The sequence below is a fragment of the Cyprinodon tularosa genome, unplaced genomic scaffold (assembly GCF_016077235.1).
Source record: "Cyprinodon tularosa strain WSP-4 unplaced genomic scaffold, ASM1607723v1 ctg26, whole genome shotgun sequence".
Classification (NCBI taxonomy): Eukaryota; Metazoa; Chordata; class Actinopteri; order Cyprinodontiformes; family Cyprinodontidae; genus Cyprinodon; species Cyprinodon tularosa.
This window is the reverse complement of record NW_024038961.1, coordinates 1,103,172-1,117,259: the sequence shown is the minus strand read 5'-3', so window position 1 is coordinate 1,117,259 and position 14,088 is coordinate 1,103,172. Positions and strand designations below refer to the sequence as shown.

Below are 14,088 nucleotides of genomic sequence, written 5' to 3'. Positions count from 1 at the left end.
CTCCAGCCTTAAAAAGGATGGTGACCCCTGGAATAGAGTATACAAAAAGCGCATTTATTATATCTGAGCATTAAACATTCTAACTTTTAACTATGTTAAAAATGCCTTTTCCTCTCCTACAATTTTACTACCAGAGAAAAACTTAAAATTGTAGAATGACATAATTCCAATTTTTAAACTGACAATATCTCTCTTGCATACCATTAATAAATCAAGCATGGGCAGTTCTAGATAGGAGGGATCAAGGGGGGGTTAAATATCTTATTTAATCAGATATTGTTTCAGCTGTTATATACTGTTTATGACACACAGTCTCACACTAATCATGGTCAAACAGTTGATTCTGCACATACATGGAATAAATTCACCACAACTTCTGTCCAAAATATAAGTTTATCAACAAAAATAAATCAGCTCCAAGTCAAACATATTTCAGTTTAACCCTCTCGACTAAAACTAGTAAAAATCTACTAAACTAAAGTACTATGTACAAAGAGGAACGGAAAACATGGTTGAAAACGATATTAGTTTAAGATGGATTTTGTGTTTGAAACCAAAGTTTATCTGGAAGAATTTGGGATGTAATCAAATTAGCTTTTCACAAATTTTAAAGAAATTGGAATGTTTTCAGACCAGTTCACAATGCAAACCATGATGTGAATAAAACATCATTTGGCTAAATTATGTTTTATTAAATTATTTGCTTAATCAAGAACCAATAACCTTTAGTTAAATGATTCTTTACCCTCTTTGAAATAGCTAAAAGCGAATAGACATCAACATTCCACTAAATGACTCTTGGTCATACTTGGTAATCAAAATATAAAGAGCATCTGAGGAACACATGAACACTAATGTTATATCAGTGTTTAAACACTTAGTAAACTAAAGCTTCTCCAAGCTTCAACACATATTCTTGTAGCATAGCGTAGCATGCAGTCTATTCTGTTAGCTTGACTTTACTCATCAGTAAACACATGTTTGTTCTGTCCCTAATCATGCCAGACCTGCAAACCTTTTTTCCATGTCCATTTGGAAAGCTTGAGTTTCATCCATTTGCAGCCCTGCAGTCAGGGCACAGCAGGGGTTCTTTGTCTCAGTCGTTCATCAAGGAATTTATTCTCTCCAGTCTGACTCTATAAGTTCTGAAACTTAAGAGAAATGTGTTGCAAAATGTCTATTTTGCAGCAATTTGGTTCTGAAAGGTTCTGACTTATCCTTGATGGTTCTGGAGATCTGGTTCCCTTGGGGCCCGCATCTCCACTGTGGTGGAGGACCAGCCATAGGGGACCCCAGCTTCCTGGGCAAGGGAGAGGAGGCAAAGAGCGAAAGAGGATGGTCACACCTCTGTGACTTGCCTGTGTAGGCCTTGGCTGAAACGGGGTTGTTGCAGAGATTCCACAGCTGATTCCACATCAACATGTCAAGATGAAATACGGACACTGGTTCCTAATATCCAAAAAGTATAATCATGGCATAAGGCACAACAATTGGATATATTTTTTCTTGAAGTGGATTTTCCCTTAATTTTAGCAGCAATTTGTCAATGTAATAAGATGACTTACATTTAAAGTAAGAAAATAACTTCAGTTTATATTTGATACGTTTTCGCATATTGTTAAGAAGTAAAACACTTGTTCCTTTGGCAGATCGTCAAACCTAACTGCGTCAGATTAAGGGAAAATATCCTTATTTTCAGAAAATCTTTGCTTATTTAGATCAGTTTTTGTAATGTAATACTAAATAAACTTATTCTGATACGTGCTGACAGAAGAGACCATAACTGATCTATCCCTTGGACAAGTTTTAATATTTCACCTTTACAATTTGGAAGTTATTTCACAATTTCAGTTAGCTTTAAGCATTTATAGCAAAATAGGATCACAGCGTTCACGTTAAACCAGGAGTCTACAACCTTGGCTTTGTTTCTAATATACAAACAGTGTACTTTTGTCCCATTTGTTTGTTATTCTATTGTTCTGTGCCAACAAGAAAAAAAAAAGAAAAAAACTTGCCCAACCTTGTAAATTTAATCTAAAACTGTCAATGAAATCAATGGCTCTATTGAACAGTATCCAAGTGACACCCACAAATATATAAAAAAGTCCTAGATTTTAATGACAGTAGTTATTAGGAATCTACTTTTCAAAAAAAGATGAACTTTTTTAAAGAAATGTGTATTTGCATTGACTGATACTATTATTCATATGTAGATAACTTTGAGAGAACAGATGCTAAAATACTTTATTCCTAAAGAATTTCAGCCATATGTGAGATGATGCTGTTGACTTTTTGTTTAGGGTCTTTAGTCGATGAAAGCTCTTATGCTGCTCCAAACGGTATTTACTGGAAAACTGCTTGCCACATGAGTTCTTTTCCTTGTGGATCTGCAGGTGTTCTTGTAGATCTTTTGTTTTGCACCAGACTTTTTCCACAAACCCCACAAATACAAATTTTGTCCCCTGCATGTTTTTCAATTCAGGCCTGCTGATTTTGCATGCTTTTTGCTCGGTGGGCTACGATCATCTGAGCTCGAGGATGCTCCTTTGCTTTTCTTCGATTCCCCAGTATTGCTGAAACCTTTGCCTTCTGTGACAACACCAGTTACATTTGATAGCTGCCCTTTGCCTGCTGAATCCAGCCCTTTACCAACACCACCATTCTGATGAGTCTCCATAAGCTGAGGGGTTCCAGCATTCTTATCAATGGAAGAGTCCTCCAAACAGATGTGCATGTCTTCTTCTTGGGCTTGACTTTGATAAAGATTGTGATGCTCTGGTTGACTGCTGCCGATGTGCCTGACATCCACCATGTTTAGAACTTTGTCTGAGGAAATGGAGGAAGAAAAAAAAATAAAATAAAAAGCTTTTACATGAACTGTTAATGCAGCTTTTCCCCTTGACATTATGCAACTCTGGTTTGATACCTTTTTCTGCTCCCTCTTTTCTTTCTTTCTGACTACTGAACTCTTTCCGAAGAAAGTCTTCAAGAACTGAAGGATTTGCTTCATTGGAGGATGGCCGACTTTTTCCTAGAGCAGAAAGCATTGTAGTGTTGTTCACGACAGCAGCCAGTAATGTTATTTTAATGTCTAAGGAAACTACAACTCATCAGCTGTAGTATTTGGATTGTAAAGGATGGTAAGGGAAAAATATATTCTTCAGCCGAGATGATAACTGTAAAGCTGTGCAATAATAAATATGGTTTATTTCTTTTTTACAAATAATCATTACTGCTGTAATCCTGTACGGAGATCAGATTCAAACATACTAACCCGTCACTCGGTTTGGCTTCAGCACAGAATAACCTGCAAGTGAAAAACAAAATCTAAGTGAGCAAAAACGAAAATATTCAAGATCACACATTCTTACCATTTTGTCTGACTAATTGAATTCCTGTTATATACAAGATTCTGAAGTAAAAACACACATTTCTAGCGCAACCTACCATGTTTTTTCCATATGTGGTCCTGAAACGGACATCGTCGAGTAAGTATATCATGGCAGCAAGGGCAATGCCAGTGACTTCTTTTCTGGATTTTTTCTGAACACATACACGGGATCACAAATCTTTCTGCAAATAGGAACAAAAATAAAAGATCAGCTGATGGGAGGCAACCACCCATTTCATTCAAATTAAATAAGTCTTATAAAAAAAATGCAGCGAAGTTTACTCTAAATTTATTCAGGCAGTAATTAAATTACGTTTTTTTTCCACTTTAAATATAAATATATGAAACAAAAAGCTTCAGAGATAATCTGGAAATTATACTTAAGGTGAATACTTTTATAACAGCAGGGGATGTTTATACTCCATCTTAAGGAAGGAGACCAGGAGCACAAAATAAAAAAGCTCCCTCAGAGTGGAATAAGAAACAGTAGTGTGCCGTTTTAACCCCCCACTGTGTTTTTAAATGTAATGTATAGATATATATTAAAACCTACCGATGCCATCGCGAAGAAAATGAAGAGCTAAATTATAATGTCTTTTGAGCAGATGGTGCTCTGTGGCGGCCACTTCCTTGAAACAGAACAGACAATTCTTCCCAGCTGAAAACTTCAGAAACTGTTCTTTTGAGATGAAGGCTGTAATTTTCCCTAAAAGATAAAAAAAAAACCCAGATTTATACAGTAGGTTTGGAAAGTATTGAGACCCCTTTAAATTCTTCACTCTATGTTTCATTGCAGCCATTTGCTAAAGACAAAAAAGTTCATTTTAATTCTCATGAATGTACACCCAGCACCCCATCTTGACAGGAAAAAAACAACATAAATGTAGAATTTTTTGCAAATTTATTTAAGAAAAACTGAAATATCAAATAGTCATAAGTATTCAGACCCTTTGCTGTCACGCTCATATTAAACTCACATGCTGTCCATTTTTTCTGATTCTCCTTGAGAAGGTTCTGCTCCTTCATTGGAGTCCAGCTGTGTTTAATTAAACTGATTGGACTTGATTAGAAAAGGCACACACCTGTCTATATAAAACATTATTCTCATGACATGACATGCAGTCATGAGAATAATGAGGTCGAAGGAACTGCCCAAGGAGCTCAGAGACAGAATTGTGGCAAGGCACAGATGTAGCCAAGGTTACATAAGAATATCTGCAGCACTTAAGGTTCCTAAAAGCACAGTGGCCTCCATAATCCTTAAATAGAAGAAGTTTGGGACGACCAATACTCTTCTTAGACCTGGCCGTACGGCCAAACTGAGCAATCGTGGGAGAATTGCCCTGGTGAGAGAGGTGAGAAGAGCCCAAAGATCACTATAACTGAGCTCCAGAGCTCCAATAGGGAGATAGGAAAAAGTTCCACAAAGTGAACTATAACTGCAGCCCTCCATGAGTGGGGGCTTTATGGAGCAAGAAATAAAAAGGTTTTACATTAAATGTTCATGCATTTTTGCCCCTTGGCATAACCCAACTCTGGTTTGATACCTTTTTCTGCTCTTTCTTTCTTTTGAAGAAGCAGTGAAGCCCTTCGCTGCTGAGGTTTCTGACTATTGAACTCTTCCCGATGCAAGCCTTCATGACCTGAAGAGTTTGCTTCATTGGAGGATGGCCGATGGTTCCCTAGAGCAGAAAGCATTGTAGTGTTGTTCATGACAGCAGCCAGTAATGTTGTTACTTTAATGCCTAAGGAAACTACAACTCATTAGCTGTAGTAAAAAACAAATTTTAACCAGTAAACCTAAAAATTTTATTTTTTACTCAAGCAAATACTTATCCTGCTGACAGTTTGAGTATAAATATTCAGAAGGAGAAAACAAATGCATCAATCATTGAAAATCCAGAAAACTAGACTGAGATTAATGCATCAGATTTTTTTTTTACTATGAAAATATTATTTTGTAATAAATTCCTTTTTTTGTTTTTAAATAAAGGAAGTATGATAGGACAGTCCCTGAGCCATTCTTTAAGACAGGGAAGACATTAGAATCTGTAATTTTTATAAGGTAGGAAATGTCAACAAGAAAAAAAAAGTCTGTTTTTCTAAATTAGTTCTACCGTACTCTTCAGATATCACTGAAAAGTTTTAAACTGTTGGATGTGTTAGTAATAAAGCTGGACAAAGAGAAAGGCAGATTTTGGCAATTTGGGTTATAAAGGATGGTAAGGGGAAAATATATTCACCAGCAGAGATAACTGTAAAGCTGTGCAATAATAAATAGGGTTTATTCCCTTTTTACAAAAAAACAGTACTGCTGTAATCCTGTATGGAGATCAGAATCAAACATACTAACCTGTCTCTGGGTTTGGCCTCAGCACAGGATAACCTGCAAGTAAAAAAAAAATTAAAGTAAGCGAAAACCAAAAATATAAATGCTCTCAACATCTTCAAGAACTCGCATTAAATTTCCTTCAGGGTTAATAAAGCCTTTTTGAACCTAAATTATTCAAGATCACACATTCTTACCATTTCCTGACTAATTGAATTCCTGTTATAGATTCTGAAGTAAAACCATACATTTCTAGTACAACCTACCATGTTTTCTCCATATGTGCATCCCAAAATGGCATCGTCGAGTAATTATTTCCTGGCAGCATGGGCAGTGCCAGTGACTTCTTTCCTGGATTTTTGCTGAACACAAACACGGGATCACAAATCTTGCTGCAAATAGGAACAAAAATAAAAGATCAGCTGATGGTAGACAACCACCCATTTAATTCAAATTAAATAATAGTCTTATAAAAAAAATGCAGAGATGTTTACTCTAGATTTACTATGGCAGTAATTAAGTTGTTTTTTCCCTTAAATATAAATATATAAAAACAAAAAGGAAGTAGACCAGGAGCTCTAATTAAAAAGCTCCCTCAGAGTGGAATAAGAAACAGTAGTGTGCCGTTTTAACCCCCCCACTGTGTTTTCAAATGTAATGTATAGATATATATAAAAACCTACCGATGCCATCGCGAATAAAATGAACAGCTATATTATAATGTCTTTTGAGAAGATGGTGCTCTGTGGCGGCCACTTCCTTGACACAGAACAGGCACTTCTTCCCAGCTGAAAACTTCAGAAACTGTTCTTTTGAGATGAAGGCTGTAATTTTCCCTAAAAGATGAAACAAACAAACAGATTTATAGAGTGGGTTCGGAAAGAATTAAGACCCCTTTAAATTCATCACTCTATGTTTTATTGCAGCCATTTGCTAAAGACAAAAAAGTCAATTTTAATTCTCTTGAATGTACACTCAGCACCCCATCTTGACAGGAAAAAATAAATAAATGTAGAAATCTTTGCAAATTTATTAAAGAAAACTGAAATATCAAATAGTCATAAGTATAAGTGTTTTTATAATTATATTTTTATTTTTTCTGACACTTTTTATGTTTTGTACGGTGACCTTGAGTGTCCAGAAAGGCGCCTTTTTAAATAAAATGTATTATTATTATTATTATTATTATTATTATTCAGACTCTTTGCTGTCACACCCGTATTTAACTCACATGCCGTTCATTTTTTCTGATTCTCCTTGAAAAGGTCCAGCTGTTTTTAATTAAACTGATTGGACTTGATTAGGAAAGGCACACACCTGTCTATATAAAACCTTACAGCTCACAGTGCATGTCAGAGCAGACGAGAATCATGGTCGAAGGAACCGCTCAAGGAGCTCAGAGACAGAATTGTGGCAAGGCACAGATCTAGCCATGGTTACATAAGAATATCTGCAGCACTTAAGGTTCCTAAAAGCACAGTGGCCTCCATAATCCTTAAATAGCAGAAGTTTGGGACGACCTATACTCTTCTTAAACCTGGCCGTACGGCCAAACTGCAACCCTCCATCAGTCGGGGTTTAATGGCAGAGTGGGCAGACGGAAGCCTCAGTGCAACACATATAAAAGCCTGCATTGAGTTTGCCAAAACACACACGAAGGACTCCCAGACTATGAAAGAAGATTTTTTTGGTCTGATGAGGCCAATATTTAACTTTTTGGCATTAATTCTAAGTGGTAAGTGTGGAGAAAACCAGGCACTTCTCTTTACCTGCTCAATACAAACCCAACAGTGAAACATGGTGGTGGTACCATCATGCTATGGGGGTGTTTTTCAGCTGCAGGAACAGGGCAACTGGTTGCAATTGAAGAAAAGATGAATACGGCAAAGTACAGAGATATCCGGGAAGAAAACCTCTTGCAGAGGGCTCAGGTACTCAGACTGGGCCGAAGGTTCACCTTCCAGCAAGACAATGACCCAAAGCACACAGCTAGAATAACAGAGGAGTGGCTTAGGAACAACCGTGTGACCGTTCTTGATTGGCCCAGCCAAAGCCCTCACATAAACCCAATTAAGCATCTCTGGAGAGACCTGAAAATGGCTGTCCACCAACTAGTGATGTTGAGATGAGGCCTCATTGAACTGTTTGGCCAAATTGATTCAACAATCCCCAGTTCATGAAGCCACATGTGAACATGTCACCGACCTACTGGTGGAGTGCATAACTACACTTTGTAATAAAATCTGTGATTTTATGCAATTGTTTTTTCTTTTTTTCCCCTATATAAGTTCCTGTGAAATCATGAATGATTGGTGTGTATAATAATTTTTTTTTAAGTGTGAAATGTCTTAGAGAACAATAATTTAAGGTGCACTGTTTTTCTGCCATTTTAGTGAAATTAAATTAAGCACATAGTGAAAATGTTTGTGAAAATAGGGCAATGGTGAGCAATGAAAGCTGTCAAGTCATTTTTATTCAAACATAATAGTTTTTCCACAGTTTTTGGTTTTAATCGGGTTGGAGGTTATGCGTTCAACCAATCTTTTGGCTAAACCAACCAATCTAATTTGGCAGTATTTTACCCAATCTATATTTTTACTAGGGCAAACCAATACAAATTAGTCTCATTTGCCAAAATACTTAAGTATAATTGCAACTTTCAAAAGTCAAAGGTGGGCCTTGAACCATAAATCTGAGTAGTGGAATTCAGCGTCTTATGGATAAAGCTACTAAAATTCTTAAGAATTCAATAGAGAGCAATACTACTCAACAGTAAACGTACAACTGTGTCCAGTGGTGTGCTCAGATTTTGATCATCACATTGTTTAATCTGACCAAAATAGTTTTAACCTAGATTAGTTGTTTTTCCAACCAATCTATTCTTACAATATATCTATTCAACTGACAGCAACTCTCCTACAAACTCCCACATCTTGACTGAGTAGTGAGGCTTTTTAAATGCCTGTCGAAATTCTTGCTTTCTGAACCGCTTCCCGAAGCGGTTAAAAGGTATCATGGTAGTGAGGCTTGATGTCATCAATTTTGGCCCCTCCCCTAAACGAATCATGCCTCGACAAACGCTTCGGGGAAACGCCCCCTCCATAACTCGACACATGCCTTCAAGCCTTGGCTCATCTCATAACATCACTACCACCAACGCTCACCATCCAACCTGACAGACCTGGAGAGGATCTGCAAGGAAGAATGGCAGAGGATCCCCAAAGGTGTGGTGTGAAAAACTTGTTGCGTCATTCCCAACAAGACTCACAGCTGTACTAGCTCAAACGGGTGATTCTACACAATACTGAGCAAAGGGTCTGAATACTTATGACGATGTGATATTTCAGTTTGTCTTTTTTAATAAATTTGCAAAAACTTTTACATTTTTGTTTTTCCATTCCTTCCAGATGAAATTGACTTTATTAAATTTACTTTATTGATTTTAGAAAATGGCAGCAATGAAACAAAGAGTGAAACATTTAAGGAAGCAAAAATGAATTATTGTTAAAGTATTACAGTTTACTTCCAGAGTAGGACATTTGTTTCTAATCAGCAACATGCATCTAATCAAACAGCAAGCATGGACAATTCTTCTCACCAGTTTTCGGTTTGCATGTTATTTTCTTGACTTTCTGATACATTTCTGAGTCCAGTGCAGATCGGCCAGCATCAGAAGTTTTGGCAGTTGGGTTAGAGCCAGGGTTGGCAGAGACCTCAACAATGGCACTCTCACTGACACAAGAAGCTGCAGAAAAGAGATGACAAAAAGCTGCTGAAGAGCAAAACCTCCATGGATGTTCTGGAGATAAAGATGTGGCTCACTGTTCTCTCACAGAATAAGAGTCATCTATTAAGCTTCTATAGATCTGGTAGGAACCATAGTATCTACTAACAATTTGCTGTCAGCACCGGCCTAATTAGAATTACAATTTAATACACCTAGATGCATTTTCTTTTTTAAGTTTTGGTTCTTCTTATCTAAATTTTCAACTTATCTAAGTAAAATAATTTTATTTACGGAAGCACAGTCTTTTTTTGTCCTCTTTTTGTTTATTGTAAGCAATATATTGTTAGTTTTGTAATTTTGTATTTTCTTCTAAGATATTTTGTAATAAAATTTCACCTTATTTTGTTGTGAAACGATATATTTTTGAATAGTATATGAATCTTAAGAAAGATTAACAACATTCATAATAATTATAATAAAAGTTTAGGTTTTAGATGTGTGAAAATAGAAAGTTGTCGAAAAATTGTTCCTGGATACAAGTTCTATGGCTATTTCACACAGGGAGCGTTATCACAGATCCTTCCTTCCAGTAGCTTTTAGACTTTATAACCATCAATGTTCCCAACAACGTCAATTAATTTTTACATTCTTGCTTATTTCTACCTTAGTCCGTTAAATAACATGCTGCTGTCATTTTGCACATCTCTGATGTTGCCGCTATTTTCAAATATCCATTACTGTAAAAATGCCAATAGTTGTATATTGGTTATTTATTCTCCAGGTGCACAGTATTTATATTGTGAAAAAACTTTACAGTATTTTATAGTATATATTTTAACTCTTCACTATTATGTTATTCTTATCATTTTTTCTAAAGTCCATATTTGATTGACCATATTTTCTATAATCTTTTTGCAACTGGAAACACCAGAATTTCCCCATTGTGGGACAATAAAGGGATTTTCTATTCTAGTCATTTCAGGTAGTTAAAATTAGAAATCAGACTTTTTTTTATGAGGAATCTAAGGGGAAAGGATTCTCAGATAAGGAACTTCCAGATTATCATAAAACATATTACAATTCCATGTTCACATAAAGTCGTAACAGATGATTTTAGAATTCACTTTGTATTTATCACCAAATTCCAGATTAAAATAAAAATAAATAAAAGCATCACTACGTTTCTTTTACTTTGAAAGCTCCAAGCCTGAGCAACTTCCGGCAGGGCCGAGCGAAATTCGTGGCCGCCACTTCCGTTGTTGCTTTAGCCTCATCTGAAACTCACCATAGCTTAATATCATCCATAAAAATGAGTGATACAGTTCCTCTGTCACTGGTTCATCCATCTCTATTTAATTAAATCATTGTGGACTTATCATTGTTGAAGAAGAGGGGAAAAGGAAATTTTTCAGAATCTTGCTCAGTCCAATCATATATAGAAAATAAATATTTTGGTTATGTTCAAGTGTATACAGATGCATCTAAAAGCCTAAGTAACAACAATGAGGTGTCATTTATCGTCCCAGAATTTGATATTAAAAAATGTAAGAGGATTTCTGATGACGTATCAGTGTTTACAGGGGAAATGATGGGAATTATTTTGGCTTTGAGTTGGATTGAAGAGGTTCGTCCTCTAAGAAGTTTAATTTACTCTGATTCAAGCTCATCGTTATATTCAATTAAAAATAATCAGTCCAATAGTAGACCAGACCTTCTATTGGAGATTCAGTTAATACTTTATAGAATTCAGACTATGGGATTAATTGTCATTTTTACATGGGTTCCATCTCATATAGGAGTAATAGGAAATGAATTGGCAGACAGATATGCAAAACAAGCTTCAAAAAACAGTTACATTGAGATACTGATTCCATTTAGTAAAGAGGAGATAAAATCTATTATAAAACAAAAGGTTAAGGAAAGGTGGCAAAAACAGTGGGAGGAGGAAAGAACTGGTAGATGGCTTTATAGCATTCAAAGGAAAGTTGGGGTAATGAGGGGAACAGGAAGAAGTAGAAAAGAAGAAAATATCATATCCAGGTTACGTTTTGGTCATACAGGCTTAAACAGTACATGCATTTTGTTTTCAAGAAGAGACAGTAGAAGATGTTTTGTTGGTATGTCGAAAGTACTCTGAGGAGAGAAGGAAATTAGAATATCGACTTCTAAAGAATATGTTACAGTTAAAAATATCAGATATGTTGGGATATTGCTCCTCTTCTGAATATTTACGTCATTTAATAAGCTTTCTTAAGAAAACTAAACTGATAGAAAGGATTTAGTGCGTCCTGATCCACACTCCTTACCAGTAGGTGGCGGTAATGCACACCAATAAGTTGCTTGTCAACCGCCATTAAAACAAGAAACAACAACAACAACAACCATAGCTTAATCTCAGTGATAATTTTATCTTCATTAAACAGGTTGCATTCTGTTTTATCCTCGGAAATAATCTCATAGCAAACTTTAAATAGAATGAACGAACCTGTTTTCTCGGGCAGCTTCTTTTTTAGAATAATCTCCACCAAAGAAGAGTGGCGCATGTTTTCCTCTTTTAACCGAGCAACTTCCTTTTCGTAATCCAATAATGTTCTGGCGAAAGCAGCCATGATTTCAGATGCAGCTTCATTCAGCCGTGCAGCCACAAACGACTTCAGTTTTTCCACTTCGCTCATTTTTGCACCTAAACCGCTTCTTCTTGTTATTCTTGTTATGCTTCTTCTTCTTCTTCTTCTCCTTCTTCTTCTGCTGCTTCTTCTTCTTCTTGAATTTTTTTATAGCAAGTGGTAAAAAAACGTTAGGTGAGTATTACCGCCACCAACTGGTAAGGAGTGTGGACCACATAAAAAAAAAAAAAAAAAAAAAAAAAAAAAATATATATATATATATATATATATATATATATATATATATATATATATATATATATATATATACCTAATATAATATATAATATAATATAACCTAATATATATATATATATATATATATATATATATATATATATATATATATATATATATATATATATATATATATATATATATTAGGTTTCACGTCCTCATCACCATGTATACTATGGATCTTTTATAGTTTCTTTCAGATTCAGTTCTAATGTAATGTTTGAAACAGAGACTAGACATTTCCTAGTATTTTGGAATTTGCTGTATGATTTACATCTAGGTTCTCTATACTACACCTTTTTGACCCATGTATTACATGTTCCTCTTGATTGCTTAGTTGTTTTTCCGCTTCCAACCGCTCCATAATAAAAAGTTTAAGTTATATTAAAAGAAATGTCACCTTCTCTCTCTGTAATTGTCTTACCCTGAGAAATTTCTTAACCAATTGAATCTACAGTTTTCCACTGATGTTATCTGTTATGAAATCTCACCAATACCAAAAATGTACATATTATATAGAAAATAATTTTACCTTTTGAAAACATCCACCATGTGTAAGATTTAAATGAACATGCAGATAAAAAAAGACCCAAACTTAGAAAGACTCACTAAGATGACATCAATTTAAACAAAGCATTGCTCTTATATGGTCAACAAGGTAGTAGGGTTAGTGGGAAGAAAAAATATTTAAACCAGAACAGTCCTCATGGGAATTTAAAACAGTGCAGATTGCAGTTTCAGTCCCTGTTAAACAAAGCCGCACACATCCAATACAACAAATGGATCCCCTTGCAATACTTAAGTTTAGTTTTTTGGTTCAACTGCCTTTTTTTTTATTTTTTTTTTATGCACATGCTTTAAATGATTTATGAAAATCTGTTGGTGACATCAAAACTTTATAAAATGCATTGACTTCCATTTACAACTGTCACAAATATGTGACAGAAACATGGGAAATATTTTAAACAGATCTATCTATAGATTAATAATTATTATTGAATTAATAATTGTACAGAAATTAATAAGAAAAAAGAGCAAATCCAATTCTAAATTAAATTTATATGAGCCAAATTCAAAAAGTAATTAATCCACTTTTATTAACTTTAAGCCACTTGGTGTTAATGTGGAAATGAAAACAATGAAAAAAATAAATTACATTTAAAAACATAAAAAAGTAATAACTCCAGCTTAAGTTTTCGATTAGCTCATTACACTTTCCATCAGTGAAATATATTTTTTCAGTATTAGGCCTGGTCTCAACAAACCCATGCTACTTTACTCATGTTATTTTGCCAAACACCACCACAACCACCTCACCAACTGTACCTAGGATACCAAGTACTGAGGGAGGAACCAGAAATATTTGCACTTTGAAAAATCGTATTTATTTGAATTATAATAATGTTTCCAAATAAAAAAAAGGGGAATGCATATTATTAGACATAAGAAATGCAATCATATTTACTCATTTAAAAAGATTAATTTCTCTTCAGTCTCAAAGATGTTATTTTTGAAATAGGGCAATGTTAAAGTTAATGCAAAATACAGCTTGTATTGTGTAGTTTATTTTCACATTGTTCCCCTCGATTATTGTTTGCATGAATAAAATCCCTGTGTTTGGATGTTTTCTTACATGATTCTCTCAGACATGCAGCAGTTAAACATTGCCTAGAAAACTGTTCTTGTTTTGTATCCAAAACAAAGACTGGAGAGGAAATCTCCAAGAGTGGAGACTTCC

At 35.0% G+C, this 14,088-nt stretch overlaps 1 protein-coding gene across 1 annotated transcript; it reads right to left on the bottom strand.

The window, feature by feature from the left end:
• Positions 1-1,791: 1,791 nt before the first annotated feature.
• On the bottom strand, positions 1,792-12,179 carry LOC119785828. The gene is made up of 10 exons (XM_038288654.1): positions 11,933-12,179; positions 9,319-9,465; positions 6,404-6,556; positions 5,987-6,112; positions 5,745-5,777; positions 4,939-5,073; positions 3,945-4,097; positions 3,448-3,573; positions 2,927-3,307; positions 1,792-2,826 (listed from the first exon to the last, which is right to left on the bottom strand). The coding sequence occupies exons 1-9, from the start codon at positions 12,120-12,122 to the stop codon at positions 3,270-3,272; spliced, it is 1,101 nt and encodes a 366-aa protein (XP_038144582.1). The 5' UTR covers positions 12,123-12,179; the 3' UTR covers positions 1,792-2,826; positions 2,927-3,269.
• Positions 12,180-14,088: the final 1,909 nt, after the last annotated feature.

Bases quoted from the DNA above. Each gene is read 5' to 3' on its own strand.
- LOC119785828 (XM_038288654.1), bottom strand. From the start codon at position 12,122: ATGAGCGAAGTGGAAAAACTGAAGTCGTTTGTGGCTGCACGGCTGAAT. The intron at 3,574-3,944 runs GTAGGTTTTAAT...TCCTATTTGCAG, and splicing joins TTTTCTTCGCGATGGCATCG to AAAGATTTGTGATCCCGTGT. The intron at 3,308-3,447 runs GTAGGTTGCGCT...TTTCACTTGCAG, and splicing joins CCACATATGGAAAAAACATG to GTTATTCTGTGCTGAAGCCA.